This window comes from Portunus trituberculatus, chromosome 41 (genome assembly GCF_017591435.1).
Source record: "Portunus trituberculatus isolate SZX2019 chromosome 41, ASM1759143v1, whole genome shotgun sequence".
In the NCBI taxonomy this organism is placed as follows: domain Eukaryota; kingdom Metazoa; phylum Arthropoda; class Malacostraca; order Decapoda; family Portunidae; genus Portunus; species Portunus trituberculatus.
The window spans coordinates 31,157,299-31,182,298 of NC_059295.1; the positions used below are offsets into that span (position 1 = coordinate 31,157,299).

Sequence of the window (25,000 nt, forward strand, 5' to 3'; positions counted from 1 at the left end):
TTCTCTTGCGTGTTTGTGATTTTTTTTGTGGTAGTGGTATGATGGTAGCAGTAGTTGTAGCAGTAATAGTAGGGGTTATGATAATTGTAGTAATAGACATAGTAGTAGTGGTAGTAGCAGAAATGGTAGTAGTAGCAGCAGTAGTAGTAGTGGTAATAGTAGTAGTAATAGTAGTAGTAGTAGTAGTAGTAGTAATAATAGTAATAGTGGTTGTTGTAAGTAATTCCCCAGATTTTTTACATATCAATCATTTTCTTTTTAGTTTCTGTACCTTCTACATATTTCAGTATACTGTACTTTTTTTCAATAACCTTCTCTATTCTTGTTCTTGTTCTTGTTCTTCTTCATCTTCTTTTCTTCCTCTCCTCCTCCTTCTCCTCCAACACTTATCTTTCTCAAGACCTTCGTGCGGGCGAGCAAAAGACAAAAGAGGAGAGTAAATGTTAATCAAGAACTACGAAGAACCTCAAGAGAACTTCATTGTAGCTTCAGGTCCATTCAATACAATAGTACCTGGAAACACTCACTGCTGCTCCTGGCTATTGCGTGAGTGCTGGTTTCTTAGACGTCTGGTTCTTCAATTAGTCTTACACGAGGACTAGTAATGAAAGAGCTTAAGTTTTAGTGAAAAGGGGAAAGATTAACAAAGACTGAGAATGTGAGAGAGTGAAGTTTCAGAGGAGTTCCAATAAAGGAGGTGAATATTCTCAACGTATCTATATTTAGGTTATAAGAGGATATAGTGCGGGATATGTAGTGAAATTTTATGGTACAAGAATCTGAATCTAGAGTGTAGGGGGGAATAGTGAAGATTATATAACGAAATCTTATCAAAACACGTCAAAATACCTTTTCTCATACTTTCGTAGACTTTTTACGGACTTACATCTTCACTAGGGTTTATTTTCGTTTATTGTTATTGTTATTATTATTATTAGTAGTAGTAGTAGTAGTAGTAGTAGTAGTAGTAGTAGTAGTAGTAGTAGTAGCTTTAGTAGTGGTAGTAACAATATTTTAGGTTTTCTTCTTTTCTTTCATTTATGTTTCTCTTTTGATACGAGAGTTGTAGTGGATGAGAGTGGCAAAGATTCATTCGTGCTGCGCCCCATTCTGCCACACTGACCAGGGGGTAAATGGCAGCCATCCATCACGCTCTGGAAATTTCCCCCTCTATATAATGTCACGTACCTATCGACCTTGCTGATTTTCTCTCTCTCTCTCTCTCTCTCTCTCTCTCTCTCTCTCTCTCTCTCTCGCTCTCTCTCTCTCTGGAAACGTCCTCAACTGTCACTTGGCAGGCTGAGGTTCCCGTGCGCTCAAGTGCACAGATTTTCTATGGAGAACGCACGTTTACTACTCTCGCCCCCTCTCTCTCTATCCCTTTCTTCCTCTCTCCCATTATCCACATGCGCCTATCCTCCTCACACGTATAAAGACAAAAGCAGGCACGAGGCCAACCCAAAGCACCCTATCCACCCTTTCAGACCCAAGCTCGCTCCATAAATTAATAAGGATCTTAGGTAACACAGACTCCAGTAGCATGTAACTTTGAGGATCCATCGCCCTTTCCTGCACTGAGGCAACATCCAAGCTAAAGTATCAAAGAAGAGATGGAATGACGCATGTGATTTACCTCTTTGAAATTCATGAGTTATAATCTTCTCGCGTAGTGGTAAGAGAAAGAACTTGATGGATTCTTAGATACGTATATTTTCTTATGGCATGGTATATTTGCGTCTTTTACGTTCGGTTCATGGGGATATACGTAAATAGTGCTTTTTCATGAAGATAGAAAGGAAAATTATTGCATACTTCATAAAGAACTGTAGTACATTAGTGAAAAGTTGTATTTTATTGTTTACCAGTGAAATGGCAGCAGAAAAAAAAGAACATGATATTTTACTTGATCAGAATAATACGATATGGCTCCTTGATAAAAAAAATAAAAAACAAAGAAATAGAATATTTAGTCATATAAGAGCTAATACAAGAGTAAGAAAAAGTAATGCTTTATAAAAAAATAAAGTAAACGACGACAAGAAGAAAATAGGAGTTCCTAGCCCTTAAGCTCAAAGTACCTCGCCCCAGCTCTTGGTGAGTGACACCCAGCACTTGTGTGGAATAAAGAGCCACTCAGTAAAGGCGACACAAACTCTGGGCTGTGGAGGGAATAGAGGCGGAAAGGCGCAATTTAACAGATTATACAGGGAGAAGAAGCAGCAGTGCGTGACTGTGTATACGTGGCATTATTGCATTCCTGAGTGAGAAGCGAGGCAGTACTTCTTGACACAGTGAATAAAAGCTGCAGTTTATGAAATAATTTAATGTATTTCTTATGAAGGTGAACCAGAGCTTGACTATGACTATGTTTTTTCCTTGTATTACTAAGTTAGAAACGAAGCAATACATCTGAGTTGGGTGACATAAAGCGAAGAATAGAGAAGAATGCAGGTCAGCGAGACATGTAGGGAAGAGAGCAAATACTGGCTGAATAAAGACGAAAGTTTGTTAAGTGACATGAAAGGAAGTCAATCCGAAATATAAAGAAAGAAAGGGAAATTGTTGATTAACTCTTCAATACTGAGACGCATTTTTACCATCACTTTTGTGTGGGATTAGACGATTTTATTTGTATTAAAAAGAGTCTATGGAGGTTGAAAGATTAATGCCCGAGTATTTATATATATATATATATATATATATATATATATATATATATATATATATATATATATATATATATATATATATATATCAGAATGTATAAAACTGCAATACGAATTTTACACAAATAGAGAAAACAAATATATACCAAAAAACTAATATAAATATACATGTGAAGCGCATTCATTTAAACAGAGATACATGACGAGAGTGACTAGTATGAGAATAGTTAAATGTGTGAGCAAGGTAATGTTGCAGCAATTACTTGATTTGTTGAATGTTCGAACGTTTTAATGCTCTCGTTTGTTGTACAGCAGAATTAGAATTTTTATTATAAATGATGTTTTTCACTAATAGTACATTTATGCGTATATTGACAATGATATGCTTTATTTTTTTCAATTATTAAAAGTATAGCACATCAATAACTCCCTTCAGGAATTGTTTGCTTTTACTTCGTTCTATAAGTTCACCATTAAATTTATTCATATAGATTTTAATGTTTGTGTATACTGTAGACATTAATTCTTTCCATTTTCACTATGTATCCCTCTCTTGACGTGTGTGTGTGTGTGTGTGTGTGTGTGTGTGTGTGTGTGTGTGTGTGTGTGTGTGTGTGTGTGTGTGTTTATTCTGTGTGTGTGTTCCAGTTTGTTTATTATTCTGTGTCAATTCTCCTCTTCCCAGTTTGTTTTATTCTCTCTGTCTCTCTCTCTCTCTCTCTCTCTCTCTCTCTCTCTCTCTCTCTCTCTCTCTCTCTCTCTCTCTCTCTCTCTCTCTCTCTCTCTCTCTCTCTCTCTCTCTCTCTCTCTCTTTTTCTCTAACCTGTACCTTGCCAATATGACAAAGTAAAATTCGATATCACACCATTCCTTTCTTCTTCTCTTTCCACAGGAGACAGAGATCGCTGGCAAGAAGGTGATCTATTTCATCAAGCTAAGCGCTCCCTTCTCAGTACTGTGTCGCTACGCTGAGGAGCTCAACATGAGGGCCCCGCTGCAGGTGAGGACTGCTCCCTCTTATCTTTTCATGATCTGATGATAATTTTGCGATAATTCCGCTTCATTTATCGGCAAAGAACCCATGAGAACCGACGTGCCATTTTTTTATTTGATATTAGTGATGGGAATAAAGCCAAGCCTCTCAGGATGTGAGATGCGCATTCTGTTAAACTGAGAGGGCTGATGTATATATGGCAAATCGTTGCCTTTACAGAAAGACAGACAGAGAGAGAGAGAGAGAGAGAGAGAGAGAGAGAGAGAGAGAGAGAGAGAGAGAGAGAGAGAGAGAGAGAGAGAGAGAGAGAGAGAGAGAGAGAGAGAGAGAGAGAGAGAGACAGAGAGAGGGAGAGAGAGAGAGAGATGACACAGAGAGACAGAGAGAGAGAGACACACACACACACACACACACACACACACACACACACACACACACACACACACACACACACACACACACACACACACACACACACACACACACACACACACACACACACACACACACACACACACACACACACACACACACACACACACACACACACACCTCTGGAACAATATAAACAATGCCCCCTAAATGGTTAAACAATAATACCCTCTCTCTCCCAATACTTCACAAGGCTGCATTAATGTCACGTTAGGAAGAGTATGCTCGATTTCCTTTAACTTACCGAAAGAGGAGTGCAGAGGCTGGAGCGATCGTAAGGGTGGTGTTCAGAAGGCGAGGTACTGCTGCTGTTATGAGGAGAAAGGGAAGTGTGGTCTGGGGTAAGAAAGTCTTGCTCTTTACCTAATGGTGCGTGGAATCGAGTCTTGTAAACCTGGTAGTTACTGCAGCTCACTGTTTTCCTGGGTTTGATTTGGTGTGGCTGAGAAGATTGAGAAGGAAGAAGATGACTTGGTTACATTGAAAACAAAAGATAATTTCTACAAGGAACGCACGTTAGAAGATCGAAAAGGAACAAAGAGTGTGGATTACGAAGATGAAAAGAAGGAAAGACGGTGGTTAGGAGGATGAAGGGATGCAAAAGGAACAAGAATAAAAACACAGATACAATGTAGAAAGCTGAAAAAGTATTAAGGAATCCGGAACAACGAAAAAGAATTACTGGAAAAATGAAAGGTGTTTTAATTTTCCCATCAAATTTTTATGTTATCTGTTTTTTTCTTATTTTCTATCTGCTATTTTATACCTTTCTTGATATTTATTTGTTTCAGCTTTTTTAAGATTTATGTGATGTTTTGATGTTTTCCATTTTCTTCCTTTTAATGTTGTTGCCTTCCCTGTTTTGCTCTCACCCTTTTTTTTTCTTTCCCTTCGTCATCTTGTTTTCTTCTTTCAGTCTCCTGCTCTTTAAAAATATGCAGATGCAGGGAGATGAAAGGGCTGACAGAGAGAGAGAGAGAGAGAGAGAGAGAGAGAGAGAGAGAGAGAGAGAGAGAGAGAGAGAGAGAGAGAGAGAGAGAGAGAGAGAGAGAATCAATACTCAATTTGCTTACTCCGTTTCAGTTAAAATTTCCCTCTTTTTTGTTCAATTATTTATAAAAAGGTCTTTTTTATCTCTACATCCGAAACTCTTGCCTTTCTCCCCCACAAATCTCTCGTCCCTTCTTTGTTTTCCTCTCCCTCCTTCTCTCCCTCCCACGAGAACTGTCCCAAGCCGTGCAATCGATGTGTTAAAGGGGTGTAGTGACCAACCACCCTCGCGGCCCACCACATGGATCTCCTGCTTCCAAAGTAGGACAGAAGGAGAGTGGGACACCGGCGGGAATGACAAGCAGGGAAGTAGGGTAAGAGGAGGTATTGTACCGTATGTTGTTTGACGTGCAAATTAACAAGATGAGGATGGGATACATTTTGAGAGGTGTATATACTGTAGTGGTTCATGGAAATTCTATGTATACATGAATATCCTGAAATGATAATGTTTATACTTGCAAGATGAGGAAGAGGAAAGATTATGTAGAAGGAAGAGTTGAAGTTGAGGTTTTGGAAATGAAATAGGTGCAGTAGAAGTGAATAGTATTTTATGGTGGATGACGTGATGAATGGGAAGCTTACTAACAAAAAATGTGTAGTGTGTGAGATTGAGAGTTGTGAATGTTATGAATGAAATTGTAGCAGGGAAAAAATCTTATGTGGGTAGATACTCCACTTCAAAGTAAGAACAAGAGCGGAGGGAAAGTTTACAAAGGAAAAAGGAGACATATTCAAATTGCTTCATATAGAACGATTATGCAAAGCAGCTTATACAAATGTAGAAGGTCAAAAAAATGTAGAATAGACATAAAGAAAAATCCCTCCCCTGATAAGCCAAGCAAGGAGGTCGTTAATGAGGAAAAGAAATTACACTCGAAGCCGCAGTCCTCATTTGGGTGGCCATAAAACACACCCACCAAACTGCAGTAAAATTAGTATTCAGTTGAGTATTCCATTAACTTCCATTAGACCCACCGCCTGCAGCAGCCTTCCTTCCTCTGCCCGTGCGCGTACTCTCCCACACACACACACACACACACACACACACACACACACACACACACACACACACACACACCGCGTAGTGTAGTGGTTAGCACATTGGGCACACAACCGGGAAAGCCTGGGTTTGAGTCCCGGGCGCGGAGGGGCAAGTGGGCAAGCCTCTTAATGTGTAGCCCCTGTTCACCTAGCAGCAGGTAGGTACGGGATATAACTCAAGGGGTTGTGGCTTCGCTTTCCCGGTACGTGGAGGGTATTGTGGTTTCAGTCCTACCCGAAGATCGGTCTAAGCTCTCTCCGTAGTGGGGAAGGCTGGCTGGGTGACCAACAGATGGCCGTGGTGAATTACAGAGAGAGAGAGAGAGATGCACTTAGAAGAGAACGCAATTGAGTCTTCATCTTCGCTCATCTAAATTTCTCATTCCCTTAACCTCTTCCTTCCCTCTCCTCCTCTTCAGATCTCCTTGTTTCCTCCTCCCCCAATCTTCCATTATCCTCTCCACGCCAATTGTCATCTCCATCTTTCACTACCATCCCCTTCCACTCTCCAACTCCCTCCTGCCTCCATCACCTTCCTCACTACCTCGTTCTCGTCTCTTTCACTCCTTCCCTCACTCTCCTTCACTCTCCTTCCCTCACCAGCTACTCTTAATGACGTTTACAAAAGGGTTAAAATTCAACGTGAAAAATTTTCATTCTGTTTTTATCATTATATTCTTTAATTGAAAGTTATCTGTGAAATTAAAAGTCCCCGTATTTTTTGGGGGCTAATTCTTTATTCAATTTTATTTCGTTAAAGTTTTGAAAGGCAAATTTCTCTAATGTATATTTATGTAGATCGTATTTCTTTATTTTTTTTCTCGAAGGTCTAAGGGATAAAATTCATAGTGAAAGTAGTTTTTGACATTTTTCTCTTCCTATTTATATTATGGAGACTCCCAAATTAAACTTTGCTCTTGGCTGCCTCAGTTGCCTGTCGTGGAGGAAATTGGAGTCTCGCAGTTGTTTCATGTTTGCTTCAATTTCGTGGCGTGTTTGTTTTTATTTCCTCCTTTAACTCAAGTCAAGGATCTGTCCGACCTTCGTGTTGCCAGAAGCAGTGTCGCTTCCCCTGTCAAGGGCAAACTGCACCGCTGTGTTGCCTACTTCTCTAAACAATGAAAAGAAAAATTATCTCTTTAGTGGAGATAATAATTATCTAACTTTTCATCGCTTAAATTTATAAAACAAGTATGCTCTTTTGTTCCTTTCTTTACTTGCATCAAATCATTTTATTGTCGCATAAAGTCATTGTTAAAGATGGACCATTATAGAAAAAAAATCCATCTATTCGTGAAAGTTCTTTTTCTTTTTTTTTTAGTGTAACCCGTAGTAACTCGCCGAACACCATCAGTAAATGAGAGAAACAATGAACGTCTTTTTGCATCCCATAACAAAATTAGTAACTGTACAAGGTTACCATGTAACCTCTCGTGGCAAACCCTGAACATTTCATTAGATAAAAAAAAAAGTATAGGTAAGTATATTACAAATCTAATAGAGAAAAGATGATTGAATAAACAAGTCCATTTTCATCCCGTTCCATGAAATCCAAATGCACACTACGGACTCGAGGCGTTCATGGAGCATGTCGATCAGCCCACGTTAGATTATATTGGGTTAGGTCAGGCCTCAGTCATTTCGGCAAGTATGCCTGGCGGAAGCCGATGCGTGACCCAGATCGTTGTTTCTGAACTTCACCAATTACGCAGGACGTGTTAGCGGTGTCTCGTCCAGCACTATATTTGGTTGGCTTACGTTAGGTCAGGAGTCTATTACTAAAGCAAGAACTTCTGGCAACGAGCAATGCGTGACTTTAATTGTTATTTCTAAATCCAAATCAGTGATTTTGTTATGTTACGTTAGATAAAGAGATCGTTACTAGAACTTCCGACGGTGAGCGATGCGTGATTTAGACACTGTTTCTCTCCTCTCACGTCCCAGCGAAGCCTTGGGGCACTGAATGTAGTGAAATAATTATTGTGGGAAAATAAGGAAGTTAGAAAAGGAGAACAGAACAGGAAAGGCAGGAAATGAAGGTGGAGGAAGCGCTGCCCACTGGAAACCTTTCAAAGTCAGGGAGTGAACGAAACATTGTGATAATGATGCTGCTCAGGAGATGGTGGATGAAGAGTGTGGGCTTGTGTTCAATGGAGGGACGAAACCAGGCTTCGTATTTGGGCTTCGTTATATAAATTAGGTGTGTGTGTGTGTGTGTGTGTGTGTGTGTGTGTGTGTGTGTGTGTTGTGTTGTGTTGTGTTGTGTGGACGTAACGAAATCCCACATAAGCTGATTTAAGATGGAACTAGAAATATTTATAAGCATATTCTGCTAGGGACTTAAATAGAAAGAAGAGATATTTCAGGGATTAGAGAGGATTAATGTAGCCAGAATAAAGTTCGGAATATGAGAAACGATTCTTTGAAGATTCCTTTGATGGGAACAACTTAAGCAGTGAAGGCAATTCAGTGGAAGCGACCCATCTGAGTTTCACTTTGATCTCAGAGCCTCAGCTGGACGATGGGAGAAGGGAGGACGAAGGGAATGTGGCTGAAGGTCATTGATTGAGGGAAATATGTGCTCATTTAAAAGTCTTTCTCGCTGCCCTCTTGAAGATGACAGTAGTTTTTAACCTTGACTTATGGGACTGCTAGAATGAGGTCATGTGACATACACTAAAGCACGAAATAATTCTGGCTCACTGAGAAAGGTGACATAAGACTAATAAAGATCGTGATAAAAATACGTTTTACTGGTGTGGCTTGGAATCGATAGGCAACCAATAGATAAGGTCTTTATCGTGCAGTGGCTTGTTGTAGTGATGGTGATAATGAGGATGATGATTAGTATCTGAAGGTTCAGTCCAGGACATGATCGTAGTAGGTTCATGTGGAGTAAGTCGTTTGTTGTGATGGTGATGATGATAATGATGTCAATGCGTGTAATTAGTTCTAATCAGTAGCGATACATTTAAATGATCTATATATCAATTTCATTTTTTCCACATTATTGGTTCAATTCGTCTATTTTATTACGTATTTCCTATATTCCGAGTTGTACGTGTTTCCTTCAGGCTCACAACAACCCCTCCACCAACTGGTCCGAGGTGATCATCGAGCACCTTCACCTGCCTAACCTGATGGCGGAGGATGTGCCCAACAAGCCCCTCGACTACTTCACCTGCGCCTTCAAGAGATCAAAGATCGACAGGTGAGTGTTCAGAGCAGCCTCTTCCTTCCTTCATTCCTGAGCTTTGGCAGAAGTGAATCAGTAAATTCCTGTGGTTTGGAGAAGCGTTGAGTGATTGTCTTGCCCCGCATATTCACCTGTTTCTGAGGCACACCACGTAGGCTTACCTGTCGGTGTGTGGCTCCGAGCATGCCGTGGGCGCCCCAGGTGCCTGTATTGTATATATCACAGTAGAAATGAAATTCCTGCTTCTTTTCACTCAAGTACTTTAAAACCTTTCTTCGCCAATGTGTCGTCGATTATATTTTTATTTTCACATCTCCACCCATTCTGTCTTCCTCTATCTCCTCATTTATCAGCTCGATATCCTCTTGTCCAAGTTAGTCTCTGAGAGCTGTTCTTTCTCTCTCTGTCTCTCCTTCTTACCTGGTAACAATGTATTAATATATTTCTTCTTTTTTTTAATAATTCCAAGGCCCGTGCTCAGTCCTCCCACAGGCAGCGCGTGCCAAGTGTTCCCCTTTAACAAAGAGTGACGAGGCTCCCGAAGTCAGCCAGCAGAGGCCCACCACTAACCTGTTCTCTTTCTCTCCCTCTCTTTGTCTCCTCCGCTAGAAAATTCATATGCAAGTGAGCACCAGTTTCCTTCCGTTCGGGGACAGACAGTTTCTTTGGTGTGGTGATCAACTTTCGTATCGGCGTTCCTCTTCCTTTTTTTTTTTATCTTCTCTTCTTCTTTCTCCTCTTCCTCTTCCTCCTCCTCCTCCTCCTCCTCCTCTTCCTCTTCCTCCTCCTCCTCCTCCTCCTCCTCCTCCTCCTCCTCCTCCTCCTCCTCCTCCTCCTCCTCCTCCTCCTCCTCAAAGAGTTTTCAAAAGTTAGATTCGGCTCCCATTGTCTCCAAAGTTCCTCTCGTCACTGTAAATGACCAGACGAGAAGTAGTCAATCAGTCAGTCAGTCAGCAAGTATGTCCGAACAATAGATTAGCAACCAGAGGAAGGAAAAGAGACAATACAAAATTCATCCATTCGTTTTGCAGACCCAAATCATCCACCGCCCGTCAGGAGGAAATTGGCTGGAAGAGGGACTATTTTATTCCCACAACGAAAAAAAAATCCACACACAAAAAAAAGAAAAAAAAGGAATCGCTCTCACGTGCGTCTTGAAGCGTTAGATATATGCATTAATCATCAAAGAAATTGTCTGTCCGGTCATGCATACGTAGCTTGTGTTAGTGAGCCCCTCAGTGCTCGCCGGTGGCTGAAAGGACGCACACCACCGCGCATGCGTGGCCGTTCATGCCGTTGCCCGCCGCCCTGCATGTCTGCCTGCCCCCGTCGCGCCCGCCCACTGCAGCTACCCCATTCTCGTCGTTTTTCTTCTTTCTCTCCTCTCATCATCGTCGTTTTCTTTCTACCTTTTTCTCCTCCTCGCTCGATTCCCTCTCACCGTCCTTATTATTCTCTCTCTTTCCTCACTTTCGTTTTTTTTCCTCGTACTTTACTCATCCTTTTCATATTAATCCATTTCCTTCAACTTATTCTCTTCCTCTTCCGCCACATCTATCATCACTACCCTTTCTTCTTCCTTTTCTCCCTTCCCTTGACCATTCATCCCGTCATTCTCCCTCAGTCACCTTCAAGCTGATGACACGCCTCAGCTTGCCGAAGAAGAGCATAAAACTATTACTGTACTACTACATCTTCCGTCTTCTTCCGAATATTCGTATACCTTGATTCACTCGGTATCTCTTTCTCCTCTTGCTTCATTTGCCACTGGCTATCAGTCTTTCTGGGACCTTTTTATCCCCTGATACCAAAACACGTGTTATTCTACCCATGTCCAATGAAACAACCTATAGTACGGTAACTTGAAGATATTGAGTGCCGCCTCTGACCCTTTCCCGTAGTTTAGTGAAGGTGCGCATGCGTCTCATTAGCACACCTTTGTAGTAAAGCTGAGGCTGGATTTTGTACTGTCCTGCATGACGTAGCGAGATCTCGTTTGATTATTATTGTCTTTAGCGATGCATCAGACATTTTCTCCTTGAATTATCATTTTGATGGATTACCTCTTCTAGTCGTGACGGGTAGTGAGTGTACCAAGTGTCGACGGGTGTGTGTGTGTGTGTGTGTGTGTGTAGAGTCCATGTGACCAATGTTGTGTAGCGTGTAGGACTGTGTGTATCTGTGACGCTGTCGTATTCCTTTTTCCTGATCGACCAAGGACTTTATCATCACTGACCTGCTGACCATTCATTCCTCATAGCTCACACTCATGTCATCTCGCTATTTTAGAAGCGTGAACCAAACGTTTCATTTATACATCAATTCCCACCTCCAGACCATTCATTCTTTATAGTTCACGTTCACGACATCTTGCCCTTCACCAGCTTAAACCGAAACTTAAGCTCATACAAACGGGAATCGCAGATCTTTTTTTTTTTTTTTTTTTATCCTTCACTGTAGCTCCAGTAGACGATTCTAAGGCAACTGTTCTCTTTATAGAAATTTACTTGATGCTTCGTCTCCACAATGTGTATTTGAACCCAACACACGACATTTATTTTCACATATTGTCATGTCTGAAAAGAAAACAATGTCCTGTTCCTGTCCAAAAATGTTTTCCACAAGGCACCAAAACTGTGACCTCTCAGTGTAATTCGATTCTCAGCCGCGCGAGGTCAGCCAAGCGGGTTGTTACATATGCTGTCTGCCTGGTGCGTATCAAAGTCAATATGAATAAATGTAAACAAAAGAGGGATATATATCCAGCCTAAAAGAGTGAATACCTCGGCAACTTGCACTGTAGTAAAAAGCTCATACATTCCTGGAACATGTGAAACAGAAACTCGTACAATTCGAAACGTTCGTATTCATAATGTTACAACCCAGTGCAGTAATTCCCTAACATTGAATAAGAGGTCGTGGAAAGAAACAATAAATAAAGCTGGACCGAACCATATATACTTTTCGAAGAGACATGGAGGCGACACACGGGAAGAACTCGAGTGACGCCTGACAGACACGCATGGAAGGACACACAGGAAACACGACAACCTATATCCGTGCCACCGAGAAGACTACGAGACGGTTGAAGAGTTTTGCGAGGCTCAGCTGAGTGGCGCTTTCCAAAACCCGCGACACGACGGTCACTTGGAAGATTATTGCTCGAAGATAAGCTGGTTATTTTAAGTGAGCAGCTGCGGAGGGATCGTGGTATGCAAGACGAGAGTGTGAGTTTGAAGGTGATGGAGGAGCGGCGGAGAATGTGTGTTACTGGTGTTGGCTGGGAGCGATGGATGGAGGATGGAGAGAGAGAGAGAGAGAGAGAGAGAGAGAGAGAGAGAGAGAGAGAGAGAGAGAGAGAGAGAGAGAGAGAGAGTTATGGGAAAATTGGATTATACTTCAGAACGGAGAGGAACGAAAATTGCATAGGAAAAATAAAAGTAATCGCATAGTGTGTCGTTCATACAGCAATGGAAAACACTAAAATAACAAGTGAATAACAAAAAGAGTCTGACGAATAAACAGTTTGACGAACAACTACAACAATTAAAAGTGAGTGTCGACTTTACGAACAATTAACTTTTTTGTACTACATAGATTGCGCAAGTGTCTTTTTTTTTTTTTTTTTTAATATTCTTCACTTGTCCGTTGGAAGGAATATTGCACAAGTGCATACACATACATGGTGGCATCCAACACAAACACATATAAATGTAGCGAAATTTTTGCAACAAAAAAAAAAAAAAAAAATGAAAAGAAAAAAATAGGAAAACTACATTCTACGTATTTCTTTTTAATAATGATTCCTGAATTTCCCGAATAAAGAATTTTCATCCATATGCTGTCTTACTTTTCACTCGCTTTTGTAGAAAGAAAGAGTAGAAAGAGAGAGAGAGAGAGAGAGAGAGAGAGAGAGAGAGAGAGAGAGAGAGAGAGAGAGAGAGAGAGCTTGTACATATAAGTAAGAACACACACACACACACACACACACACACACACACACACACACACACACACACACACACACACACACACACACGCATAGAGTAAAAAACATCCACGTGATTCATCATTGACACCAAAAAACTCTCTATGGTTCTTGTAGAGACGACTTGGGTACTCCCCTTGTGACTGTAAAATGGAGGTGAGCGCTGCAATGCTACGGCAACGCGGAGGTAATGAATATTTGAGTCTATTCAGCAGCGTGCCAAATGAGACTGTAGCTCGGCAGTATAGCGGCTGTTAAGCGGTTGCTGAGCGGCTGTTGAGCGGTGGTTGACCTCCTCCTCGTACCATTGGTGATCACTGCGGCGAGACTGTCACGGTGCTCAGATGGCGAGCCTTGAAATGGAATGTGCGTAAATATGCGGAATCTTGTGCTGTGTCGCGTTTTCCCGCTGGGTGCCAAGAGGAAATGTGCTTACTTAGTAATACGGGGAGATGTAAGTGTACTTATATGTGTTCTTGTCTTAAAAAGGGTAGATGAATTAGGACTTGTACTGCGGGATGGGGAAAAGTTTTTATGACTTCAAATAATGACGTGAGATGGAAACACAATGGCAATAATAAAACAGCTACAATATTAGTAACAAAAACTACTACTACTACTACTAATAATAATAATGATAGTGATAATAATAATAATGATATTTTAGGGGGTATATGAATAGAAAAAAACCAAGCAAGCGTATGAAATGTAATTGCACCGTACATACTTTACGCTTTTTAGAGGCAGATAAAAAGCCCCATTCAGTGCAGCATTCGCCTAACCCGACATGAGGCCTGTTTTGCGCATAATATAGATTTACAAGTCATATAGGGGAACTAATCCTAACTCACTCATAGACACACAAACACACACATCCATAAAAGCCGGAAGAGCAGGAGCTGATGGTGTAGCTCGGTTCAATAAAAAGACGAATGTTCCAAATAATCAAGTGAAGTGAACGATCTAAATGCAAATTTAAAGCTATAACCCGAAAGTGCCGGAGACGTTAAGATTAGAATTGTTTCGCTCCGGAACACGCACCTCCTCAATGCGACGTGCCAGGAGGGAAAAAAAAAAAAAAAAAAAGGAGGAGGAAGATTTTGCTGTAAGATTCCTTGTAAACTAAACTAATTACTGGATAAAAGGTTGTCCTCCTTGAAAGTGTTGCTGGTTTTATTTAGAAAGAAGGCAAAGATGGTCAGATTAAACATAAAAAAGCATTATAATGAGAGTTAAAGTCTCCACGATGCAGTCCCTGATTAATTAATGCATTACGAAGCTAGACCATTAGATGTGAGCTATTGCATATAAATGGGAATTAAGTATAGTGGCACCAAAAATGCTTAATCGAATGGTGTTAGTAATTTAGAGAAATAATGTAAAGACTTAGAGAGAGAGAGAGAGAGAGAGAGAGAGAGAGAGAGAGAGAGAGAGAATGTTTTATCAACATTAACTACTTAGATTTAACAAATCAAAACAGAAGAGAAAATTTTAAATAGCTATTGTATTGATTAGAAAAATGAAGGGAAAATGAAAAAAAGATTACACACACACACACACACACACACACACACACACACACACACACACACACACACACACACACACACACACACACACACACACACACACACACACACACACACACACACTGTGGTAGCACGCTCGACTCACAATCGAGAGAGCCCGAGTTCGATTCCCGGGACAGGTCAGAGGTCATTTGGGCAAGACTTCTATTCAAGTGTGTGGCCCCTGTTAACCTAGCATTGATTAGGTACCTGGTGTAAGACGGAAGTTGTGACCCGCTGCTGGGTAGGAGAAACAAACTCCGAACAAAAAAAAAAAAAAAATGCACTTGGGGTGGCATCGCCCCGGGGTCTAGGCCGCTAGGCTTATCAGGCGCTATAAATAACTGCTGCGCACCATATGGCAGATGCCAACATGGGGATGTGTAGACTTTAAAAAGTATGATTGTTAGTATACAAGAATATATACATGTATAAGTTGATTCAATATGTAGGATTTTCAGCTCTGTACTAGCTGCCATTCAAATAAACTGTAATATTATATTATTTTTACACACACACACACACACACACACACACACACACACACACACACACACACACACACACACACACACACTAGGAGATAAGACACAATGGTTAAAAACACTTCCTTTCATCACACTTTATTCAGGAAAAAGGAAGACAGGTAACATAACGTTTATAAATAATACGTCAAGACACCGCCATTAATAAATTTCTATGGGAGAAATGAACGAGCACCAAACATACTAAAGAAAGAAAAGAAAAATATTGTAAGCCTTCTTGGAATCGATAGGAAAGGTTATTATGTATTTGGAATTCTTAGCCTTCGAGTTAGTATTTTCTCATGTGTATACTGGTGGATATAACACTTTTTTCATCTCATCTTTTTATTTACTCACTTATCTGTTTATCCATTTACCTATCTATTAATCTATTCATCTGTCTATTTATCTATCTGTCTTTCAATTTATCTACCCATATATATCTGTCAGTCCCTGTGTGTGTGTGTGTGTGTGTGTGTGTGTGTGTGTGTTTGTCTATCTATCTCTGATCATTTTTCTGAATGTTCGTCGCTCATCAAGAGAAAGAAGTGCAGTTTTCTTCCCCAAATTCACGAAAACTGGTCTATTCTCTCTTCTTAGTATGAAAGTTGGGAAGAAAGATCGCGCAGCATCTCTCTCTTGTGATGTTGATTTCATAATCATGGGTAAAGTTCTCTCTCTCTCTCTCTCTCTCTCTCTCTCTCTCTCTCTCTCTCTCTCTCTCTCTCTCTCTCTCTCTCTTTTCCTAAAACAGACAGATGCAACTCGCTACTTAATTCATACACACACACACACACACATACACACACACACACACACACACACACACACACACACACACACACACACACACAGAGAGAGAGAGAGAGAGAGAGAGAGAGAGAGAGAATGTGTGTGGATGGAAATACAGACAGGCACACATTATAGACACAAACAGCAATACAAGTCTTTGTTATCACTCGACCGTGACAGTTTGACAGTTATGAACGATGTGAAATTGAGGAAGATCACAGACGCACACTAACGCACGCACACGTCACTGAATTCATGAAAGATAAATTACTGAATAGTCAGACCAGAATGATAAATAATAATACATGCCGAGCAAGTCACTTAATCGCACCAATGAGATCGCTTGGGTATTGAAACAGAGAATATAATTATCTAAACTTAATTTCTTTAATGTTTCGACACTTTGTCTTCTTCACAGATTACAAGGCAGTCACTATCCAAATTTATGCAATACTTAATCACACACACACACACACACACACACACACACGGACGGAGAATATCACACATCGACGTGGGGAGTTTCCTACTGAGTGCGAAACTGGGAAGGAAAAACTTTCTCAGCCTTTGTCTCTCCAACTTGCATAATGAGTTTCAAGGGGACCTGTAAAGAGCCACAGATTCTCGTCAACACCGCAACACCCGGGGAGAAGCGGTCATTGTCTCGTGCCCCAGCTGCTGCACCCCGCCACGACCTGCACCACACTCGGAATTCTCATCTCTGGTCTGAGTTATCGTACAAAGTTCCGGAGTGCGCCGTGCAAGGGATGCATGGAGGCTGGTCGGCGCCGTGTGCTGTCATGGCGCCCTGCTGTCCGTCTGCGGGAATGAGGGCACTTGTGTGTGTGTGTGTGTGTGTGTGTGTGTGTGTGTGTGTGTGTGTGTGTGTGTGTGTGTGTTGCATCGTCTAGACTCCCTAACATCCTTATCTATAAATACGCTTTTTGAATCCTTTGTAATTCTCGTGATTTATTTTATTTTTTTCGATTTACTATGCTGAGATTTTGTTTTAATATCTGATAATTTTTGTGAGTTTTCTTTGCACTAAGATTCCTCATTCCCAGACTTAGTCATACCGTAAAAAAATTATCAATTGCCCTGTTGCTTTGTGAAATAGACGAGTGGGTGTTTCAATTAAGGCATTGTTATCTACCTGAACTTTAACTGAGGAAACGACTTTGAAATTGCCTTGTCATGTTACTACACAAATTATTTTCTCTCTCTCTCTCTCTCTCTCTCTCTCTCTCTCTCTCTCTCTCTCTCTCTCTCTGTAATGCAGTATACACTCCGGGTGCACACGTCCTTCCCTCCACTACCCTCGCTGTTCGTTAGTGCGTCAAGTGAACGATCCTCATGAAAAAGGGAATGTTCATGCACCTCGCCTCGTGTCGCCTGGATGGGAAGGCTGCCTCCGTTAAGGGTCAGCAATTAACGAGGAAATGAAAAGCCCTAACACACTCGTTGGCGCCACCTATGTTCTGTGTCCTGTGTTCTGTGTTCCTTGTCCTTCGTGCGTGTGTACCTGTGTATAACCGTGACACACACACACACACACACACACACACACACACACACACACACACACACACACACACACACTCAGCCACTAAAGAAACTTGGGTGTTCATTTGGAGCACACTTGGTAACACTCCTCCTCCTCCTCATCCTCATCCTCATCCTCTTATCTCGTATCAGTTTCATTCTTTCATTTAATTCCATGTTATGTCATCGCTCGGATTGACTTACATGAGCTTCTGTTTCATTGATCTAACGAATGAACCTGCTTGAAGTATCTTTTTTTTTTTATTCATTTCAAAAACTAATAAGGTTGTATTATCTCCGCCACCTCGTTGCCACTGTGACTATAAAACCTAAGACTCGGTATATGGTGGAATTATACAACCTTATCTTAAAGTGACGGTGATGAGGAAAAAAAAAAAAAATTGGTGGATTTTTGTTATCTGAAAAAGAAATATGGAATAAGGTAAGGAGGAGAAGGAAGAAGAGGGAGGAGGAGGAGGCGGAAGAAAAGAAGGAAAAAGAAGAGGAGAAGGAGAAGGAGGTAGAGAAAGAGGAGGAAAAAAACGTAAGATGAAGAAGAAGAAGAAGAAGAAGAGATAAAGAAGTAGGTTGAAAAATAGAAGAAGAAGAAAGAAGAGATAGAGGAGTAAGTTGTGAAATAAGAAAAAAATCATGAGCACATTTCGTATATAGCACAAACACCTTTCCATTTGCAGTTTGACTCTTCCTTGTCCAACACACAAAGCCGTGAGGGCCGCGAGGAGCCTCATTACCTGCCTGGCGCGTGAGGACTAGACTCATAACACTCACAATGCTCCATTCATGTATTCCTCAGCATTCATGACTCTCGCACTGACAGACGCACGAAACACTGACCTTAAAGAAAACGTGTACAGAATGACACATGACGCATTACTCTTGCCTTTGTTTCCATTTTCTTACTGTTTTCTGCCTGACGGACCAAGGGACACTAAGGGACGAGGGACAAGAGACGCTGTTAATGAAGCAAGTTCCCATTAACAACTTCCAATGACTTAAGGGAACTGGGGACGTGTTCATTGGATAGCAAACTCTCCTTTACCAACCTACTGTACCTACCTCAGTTAATTCCTTAGTTTATCCTTTTTCACCCTCATTCTCCCTTCCTGATCCATGAAGTTAATTACTAGTAATGTCTCCCTATGTTCACGTCCTTTCCTTTACATCGCTCGACCCTTATTTTAGTCTTATTTGAACTTGATAGTCCCTGCCAGTGTATCGTGAAGTCTGTCCTCTAACACGTGGTCGCGTGGTTCACCTTCAGGTTCCTGGGCAGCGACAATCCAGATAAGTACTTCACCAACACGCAGCGCTCGAGGATCGTCTACGAGATCTTGTCCACGGCAGCCTTTGGCAAGACGAAGAAGGGAGAGATCGGGATCGAGAGGCTGGTGGAGGAAGGCGTCTACACAGCTGCTTTTCCTCTTCATGACGTAGAGAGAGAGAGAGAGAGAGAGAGAGAGAGAGAGAGAGAGAGAGAGAGTCGCTGGTTTATCATTAAGAAGTTGGAGAGCATGGTCTGTAAATTCACATTACAGTTAAATACAAAGCAAACTATTACTGTATTTTCAGTAATGTTTACAAGATTTAGAGAAAAATTTTGCAGGAAAAGGGAAAATCTAAAGATGATTTTTTTTTTCTTTTATTGATAATATCGCTGGTCTTATTTGGGTTTCATACCGGGAGTTAAACAAAGTTCCCTTAAAGTTTCGGCGTTGAGAAAAGAAGGTAGCGCTGATTTTGAATTATAGCAATGTTGGTAGCAGTTCTATTTTGGTTTTATGAAAAGATTTGAACAGGCCGCCTGGAAGACCTCAGCTAAAGTGTGATTGTCTGGCTGGTGTACTGACGGGTTAACATGGGTCGGATATGCACGGGAAGTGTTGGTCTCAGTATCCAAGCAGGCTTACAAACTCTGTGGGTTCAGGTCATGTAATAACTTTGCGATGTCAGATGATACATACAGCGTATCATGAGTAACATTTGTAGTAGCCGTTGTTGTTATTGTAGTAAGAGGAGGAGGAGGAAGAGGAAGAGGTGGAGGTGGAGTAGTAATATAATCATTCTTTTTATAAGTCTGTAGTCATTGTTCTTTCTTATAATAAGGAAGAAAAGAGACAACATGACGAGACAGGAGAAGTAGAAGCTTACATAAGAGGTGCTGAATTAATCTAGTAACAAAACACTGAAGCGTTTGATAAAGTGCATTCGAGTGTAGGTATCACAGAAGGACCATGCACAAAGGTGACGAGGCGAGCTTCTAGGAGGGAGAGAGAGAGGGCAGGGATTTTGAAGGCTTTAAGCTGGAGGCTGTGAAGGGAGGGAACTGTGCATGACTTTATAGGCGAGAGTGTGGGGAACGTGGGTGTTGGCGATGAAAGTTAGTTGTGCCGTCTGCAATTTGTGCGCGTGGGAGAGAAAAAAAATGTAGGTGTCTGAAAAAAAGTTTTGTCTATTTATATTCTTGAGATGTGTCGAGTTTATTTTCTTAGTTGTGCCGTCTGCAATTTGTGTGCGTGGAAAGGAGAAAAAAATGTAGGTGTCTGAAAAAAAAACTATATTGGTTGTCTGGAAATAGACGTGAAATTGTAAAGAGAAAAAAATATAGTTTAAACTCTGTGTGTGTGTGTGTGTGTGTGTGTGTGTGTGTGTGTGTGTGTGTGTGTGTGTGTGTGTGTGTGTGTGTGTCTGGGGCAAATACTATGATGACACTCATTAATCTCGTACTCCTGCATGTTTAATCTTTCAGGGTCCCTACGAGCCTCCCCCTGGCCCGCTGGACCCGTCGCGCCTCAACCCCCGTCAGGTGCTGTACCACTACTGGGCGCGCTGGGGGAAATGGTACAAGTATCAGCCGCTGGACCACATCCGCGAGTACTTTGGCGAGAAGATTGGCATTTACTTCGCTTGGCTTGGTGAGTCTGGAATGGAAGAACGAGAAAATAAATGAGTATGAATACTTCTTGTCTTCTCGTGTCTCATTCCTTGTTATGTTTCGTCAACGTTCTATTCCAATATATAACTTTGTTTTCTTCGTCTTGTTTTTTTTTATTTCGTTCTTTATAAGGTATTTTGTAGAGAAAACACTTTACGAACATATTGAGTTTTATATTTATCTTTTTATATATTTTTTCAACACTTAGTTTTGCGAAATAATAAAAGCTTTTTTTTTTTTTATTTATACCATGTGGGCTTTTCACGGGAATTTATGGGCTAAAAGGGATACAGTTTTGGGGGGTACCCCCTATCTCAAAGCCCATCCGCTAGGAAACCGTTGCCCCGAGTGAGGAAGCCCAACCTACACTCGGACCGTGGACAGGATTCGAACCCGTTCGCTTGGAGACCACTTGGATCCCAAAGCACGCATGGTTCCACTGTACCACGGCGGCCCCCTTGTTTATTTATTAGTGCAAAGGACGCAACTTTCATTCGCTTTTTATTTTAATATTAGTAACTAGAAGCAGAATAGCACTGAGGGAAGGAAAACTCAAGCCTTACTTCTGTGTTGCCTCGGTGAACATCAGCCTCGGAGTACCTGGAGATTCTACGTAGAAAGTGTTTAACCCCTTCAGTACTGGAACACATTTTTACCTTAAGATTTGAGTACCATTAGATAATTTTATTGACATTAGAAATGGTCTATGGAAGGCAGAAGATTAATAGCCACAATCTTCACTATTTCAATCTCCCACATGAGTTTCTGAAGCTGTATAGAATCACCAAATAGTAAGCAGAATGAATATGGAAACGCGTTTTGGTACTGAAGGGCTTAAGTTAAACAGGCAAATGAATGCGACTCCTCTCTATCTTTATACAAGGCTGAAAACTCGCTGAAAGGGAAATACTGATACAAAGCAACTTCACACTCACGATTACAAATGTTCCCTTAAAACTTATTCGACGTAGCTAGAATCTTACTCTCTCTCTCTCTCTCTCTCTCTCTCTCTCTCTCTCTCTCTCTCTGCATCCATTATCTCTACATGGATAACTTTTTATTTTTTACCTCCTCCTAGCTTTATCTTTCCCCTCTCATCTCTTTATCTTTCATTTTCGTATCCTCATATCAGGTTTACAGTCACTCGGCACTGGAGCGAAATGAAGAGGCCTTTTGTGAGATTCTTCAGGCGTGGGTGGCAAGAAGTCTCCCCAGCGTAGTCCTTCTATTTATAGACCTAGACAGTGACGTACAGGCTAACATGAGACGATTGGCATTTATTACTTATTCATGATGTGACTTGTAAATTCAGGTGAGGCCAGCGTGAGTTTCGAGTTTGTGGAGAATTGTTGTCATTTTATTTTCATATTAGAGAGTTATAATAGGTGGTGTATTTGGGTTATGAAGGTGCCTCGATATGGAAGAGTCAGTAAGTGTTATTATAAGTTTTTTTTCTTCTTTCTTCCTTTTTTGTGTAAGTTTTAATTTTAATGTTCTGATAGAGTTGTGATATGATGATTATGTATTTTTTCAGTGTACACCATTCAGTTTTTTGATGTCCTTAATAGAGATTTTTTGTTTAGTTCTTCCTTCATCGTGTATTCTTTCGTTCAGGTCTACCGCTCAGACGCCATTACCAAGACGTTTTTTTTTTTTCTTCTCTCTCTCTCTCTCTCTCTCTCTCTCTCTCTCTCTCTCTCTCTCTCTCTCTCTCTCTCACTCCACACTTCCTTTGTCTACACAGAAAACTTACTTTTTTCGCTCCTTTTTCTTTCCTTTCTTTCTCAGACTCACGGTTACTTTAAACCAATAACAATACTACATATGTTCGACAAGCTCCGTCTTCCCTCACCTCTCTCTCTTCACTCCGCCTTTCCCCCTCCTCTCTCTCTCTCTCTCTCTCTCTCTCTCTCTCTCTCTCTCTCTCTCTCTCTCTCTCTCATTGCATCCATTATTTCTATACGGATAACTTTCATCTTCTTCCTCCCAGCCTCCTCTTTCTTCATATCTCTGTCTTTCCTTTTCGTATCCTGAAATCAGGTTTAGTCACTTGGCACTGGGAAGAGTAATTATTGTCCTGTACTCAGAGCATATGAACCTCAGGTCAGACAATCCTCAAGACAGATCGGCCTGAGCGAAACTAAGACGTTTGGTATTCGAGACACTTGTTACCCAACTATCTCCTGACTCCTGAAGGTTGTTAGCATGTAGATCCGTATTTGCACTTAGGCTGATCTTTCTTGACGATCATCTAACCTGAGGCTTATAACGTGCACCTGAGTACTATCTGCCCCAGTATGAAGTGACAGTAGTTCGCATCAAAACACATTACCATATACCTTTTTGTTGGCTCTCTTTTTGCCTTACACTTTCCACCCTCTCTCAATCACCGTCTTTTCTTCTTCTTTTTATAGTCTTTCCTTTCCTTTTCCAACGCGAACTATTTACACGCATACTGTATCTTCTCTTCCACCTTCCACTTTTCCGCTTTCTCCCAGTATCACCCTCTTCTTAATCCCCTTCACTCTTTCTCTCTACTTCTAGATCTACACAAATATTTTCCACCTAAACCAGCACGTACCATAATCCTTTTCTTCTCTTCCCTATCGCCTGATACCCACCTCTTCAACCTCTGCCTTATTTTCATCAGATATTTTTCTTACCCCTCACTCTATTGTTCCTTTGTCTTTTCTTCAATGGGAGTTCCTTTCCTCACATACCACAACACCAACACTCGTCTCATTTGTCTATCGTCTCCTATTATCCTATTTATTGTCTCCCATCACTGTATTACATTATCTTTCGTCTCCCATTATCTTACCACCTTATCCTCCTCCTGCACCTCATCTTCTGCCACCAGGGATGTATACAGGGTGGTTACTGCCGGCGGCGGTGGTGGGGCTGCTGGTGTTCATGTACGGCGTCATCACCATCAACCAGAACACACCGGCCAATGAGATCTGTGACTCCCGCGACGAGTTCATCATGTGTCCTCTGTGCAACGAGAGGCTGGGTTGCGCTTTCTGGGACCTCAGCGACATCTGCTTCAACACCCGCATCTCCTACCTCTTTGACCACCCCGGCACCGTCTTCTACTCCATCTTCGTGTCCTTCTGGGGTGAGTCTGGTGTGTGTGTGTGTGTGTGTGTGTGTGTGTGTGTGTGTGTGTGTGTGTGTGTGGTGGGGGATGGGTGAGAAGGTGGATGGTTTATTGGTTGATCTCTCTCTCTCTCTCTCTCTCTCTCTCTCTCTCTCTCTCTCTCTCTCTCTCTCTCTCTCTCTCTCTCTCTCTCTCTCTCTCCATGTGCAGTATATATGATACCTTCTGTTGTGTGTTCTGTGTATTTTTCGAAGTATGGAAAATCGTCTCATTAGCCAGGATAGATTTGATGCAGTAAGTTAATTTAAATCAGTGTGTGTTCTGCGTTTTAATTCGTTTACTTTGTTGTAGTGTTTAGTTTGTGGGGTTTTAGTTGTCTCTTGCTAAGTTTCCTTCTATGATAACTTTAAAGTAAAATGCTCCAAACTTTCGGTCGTCCTTAATTTTTCTTTGAGCTCCACCAGTGCAATAGAGACGCTCATTTTATTTTTCTGGTTTACAAGAGATTTTCATTTGTTTCCCTTGTTAAACTCACTACTAGACTTCATTTGAGAAGGATGTATTAGTGTATCATGATTACCTCTAGTTGGTGATTTTGCCTCATGCTCCTTTATATAGTATTAGACAAATTATCATGTAGAGATTTTTTTTTTTTCATAATTTTAGGTCTAAGATGCACCATATTAATTTCACTGCATAGATAATTGAAAAACTCTTGTAAAATTATAAAATTCTCCTTTACCCTTTTTTTTTCCGGCGTCTCGTTACATTAACTTCTTACTAAGTTCCCAAAGAAATTTAATCACCATGGTAGGGTCTCGTATGTCTTTTATTTTATTCCTACACCATTTTCCTTTCCAGTCTCCTTTACTTTCCTACATCTCTCTCATCTTTACCTCTCTTCCCACGTCTTTTGCTTTCCTTTTTCCCCAACTTTCATTTATATTTCCTTCATCTTTCTCTCCAGTCTGTAAATGTTTTTCCTTCTCCTCAACCCTATCCTTTTCTTTCCTGTATTCTTGTTTGTGATTGCCTCCTTCCCAAACAGTTGCACTTCTTTAATCCTTGGTACGTTTCCTCCATCTCTTTCTCCACTGAAGATGATGATCCCTCTCCATACTTCCCTCCACCCTGACCGTTTTCTTTCTCCA

The 25,000-nt window shown here is 41.1% G+C and overlaps 1 protein-coding gene across 5 annotated transcripts in view; it reads left to right on the top strand.

Annotated features, from left to right (window-relative positions):
• LOC123516817 (anoctamin-7-like) overlaps nt 1–25,000 on the top strand; it is a 219,194-nt gene that overhangs the window by 180,852 nt on the left and 13,342 nt on the right. For 4 of the 5 annotated variants that reach the window (XM_045276513.1, XM_045276517.1, XM_045276514.1 and 1 more), the window contains 6 exons: nt 3,559–3,666; nt 5,349–5,456; nt 9,261–9,397; nt 19,079–19,247; nt 20,564–20,729; nt 23,610–23,867. In XM_045276513.1, the coding sequence (XP_045132448.1) occupies nt 3,559–3,666; nt 5,349–5,456; nt 9,261–9,397; nt 19,079–19,247; nt 20,564–20,729; nt 23,610–23,867 (946 nt within the window). The remainder of the gene's footprint in view (nt 1–3,558; nt 3,667–5,348; nt 5,457–9,260; nt 9,398–19,078; nt 19,248–20,563; nt 20,730–23,609; nt 23,868–25,000) is intronic. The other variant, XM_045276516.1, reaches the window with a different exon arrangement.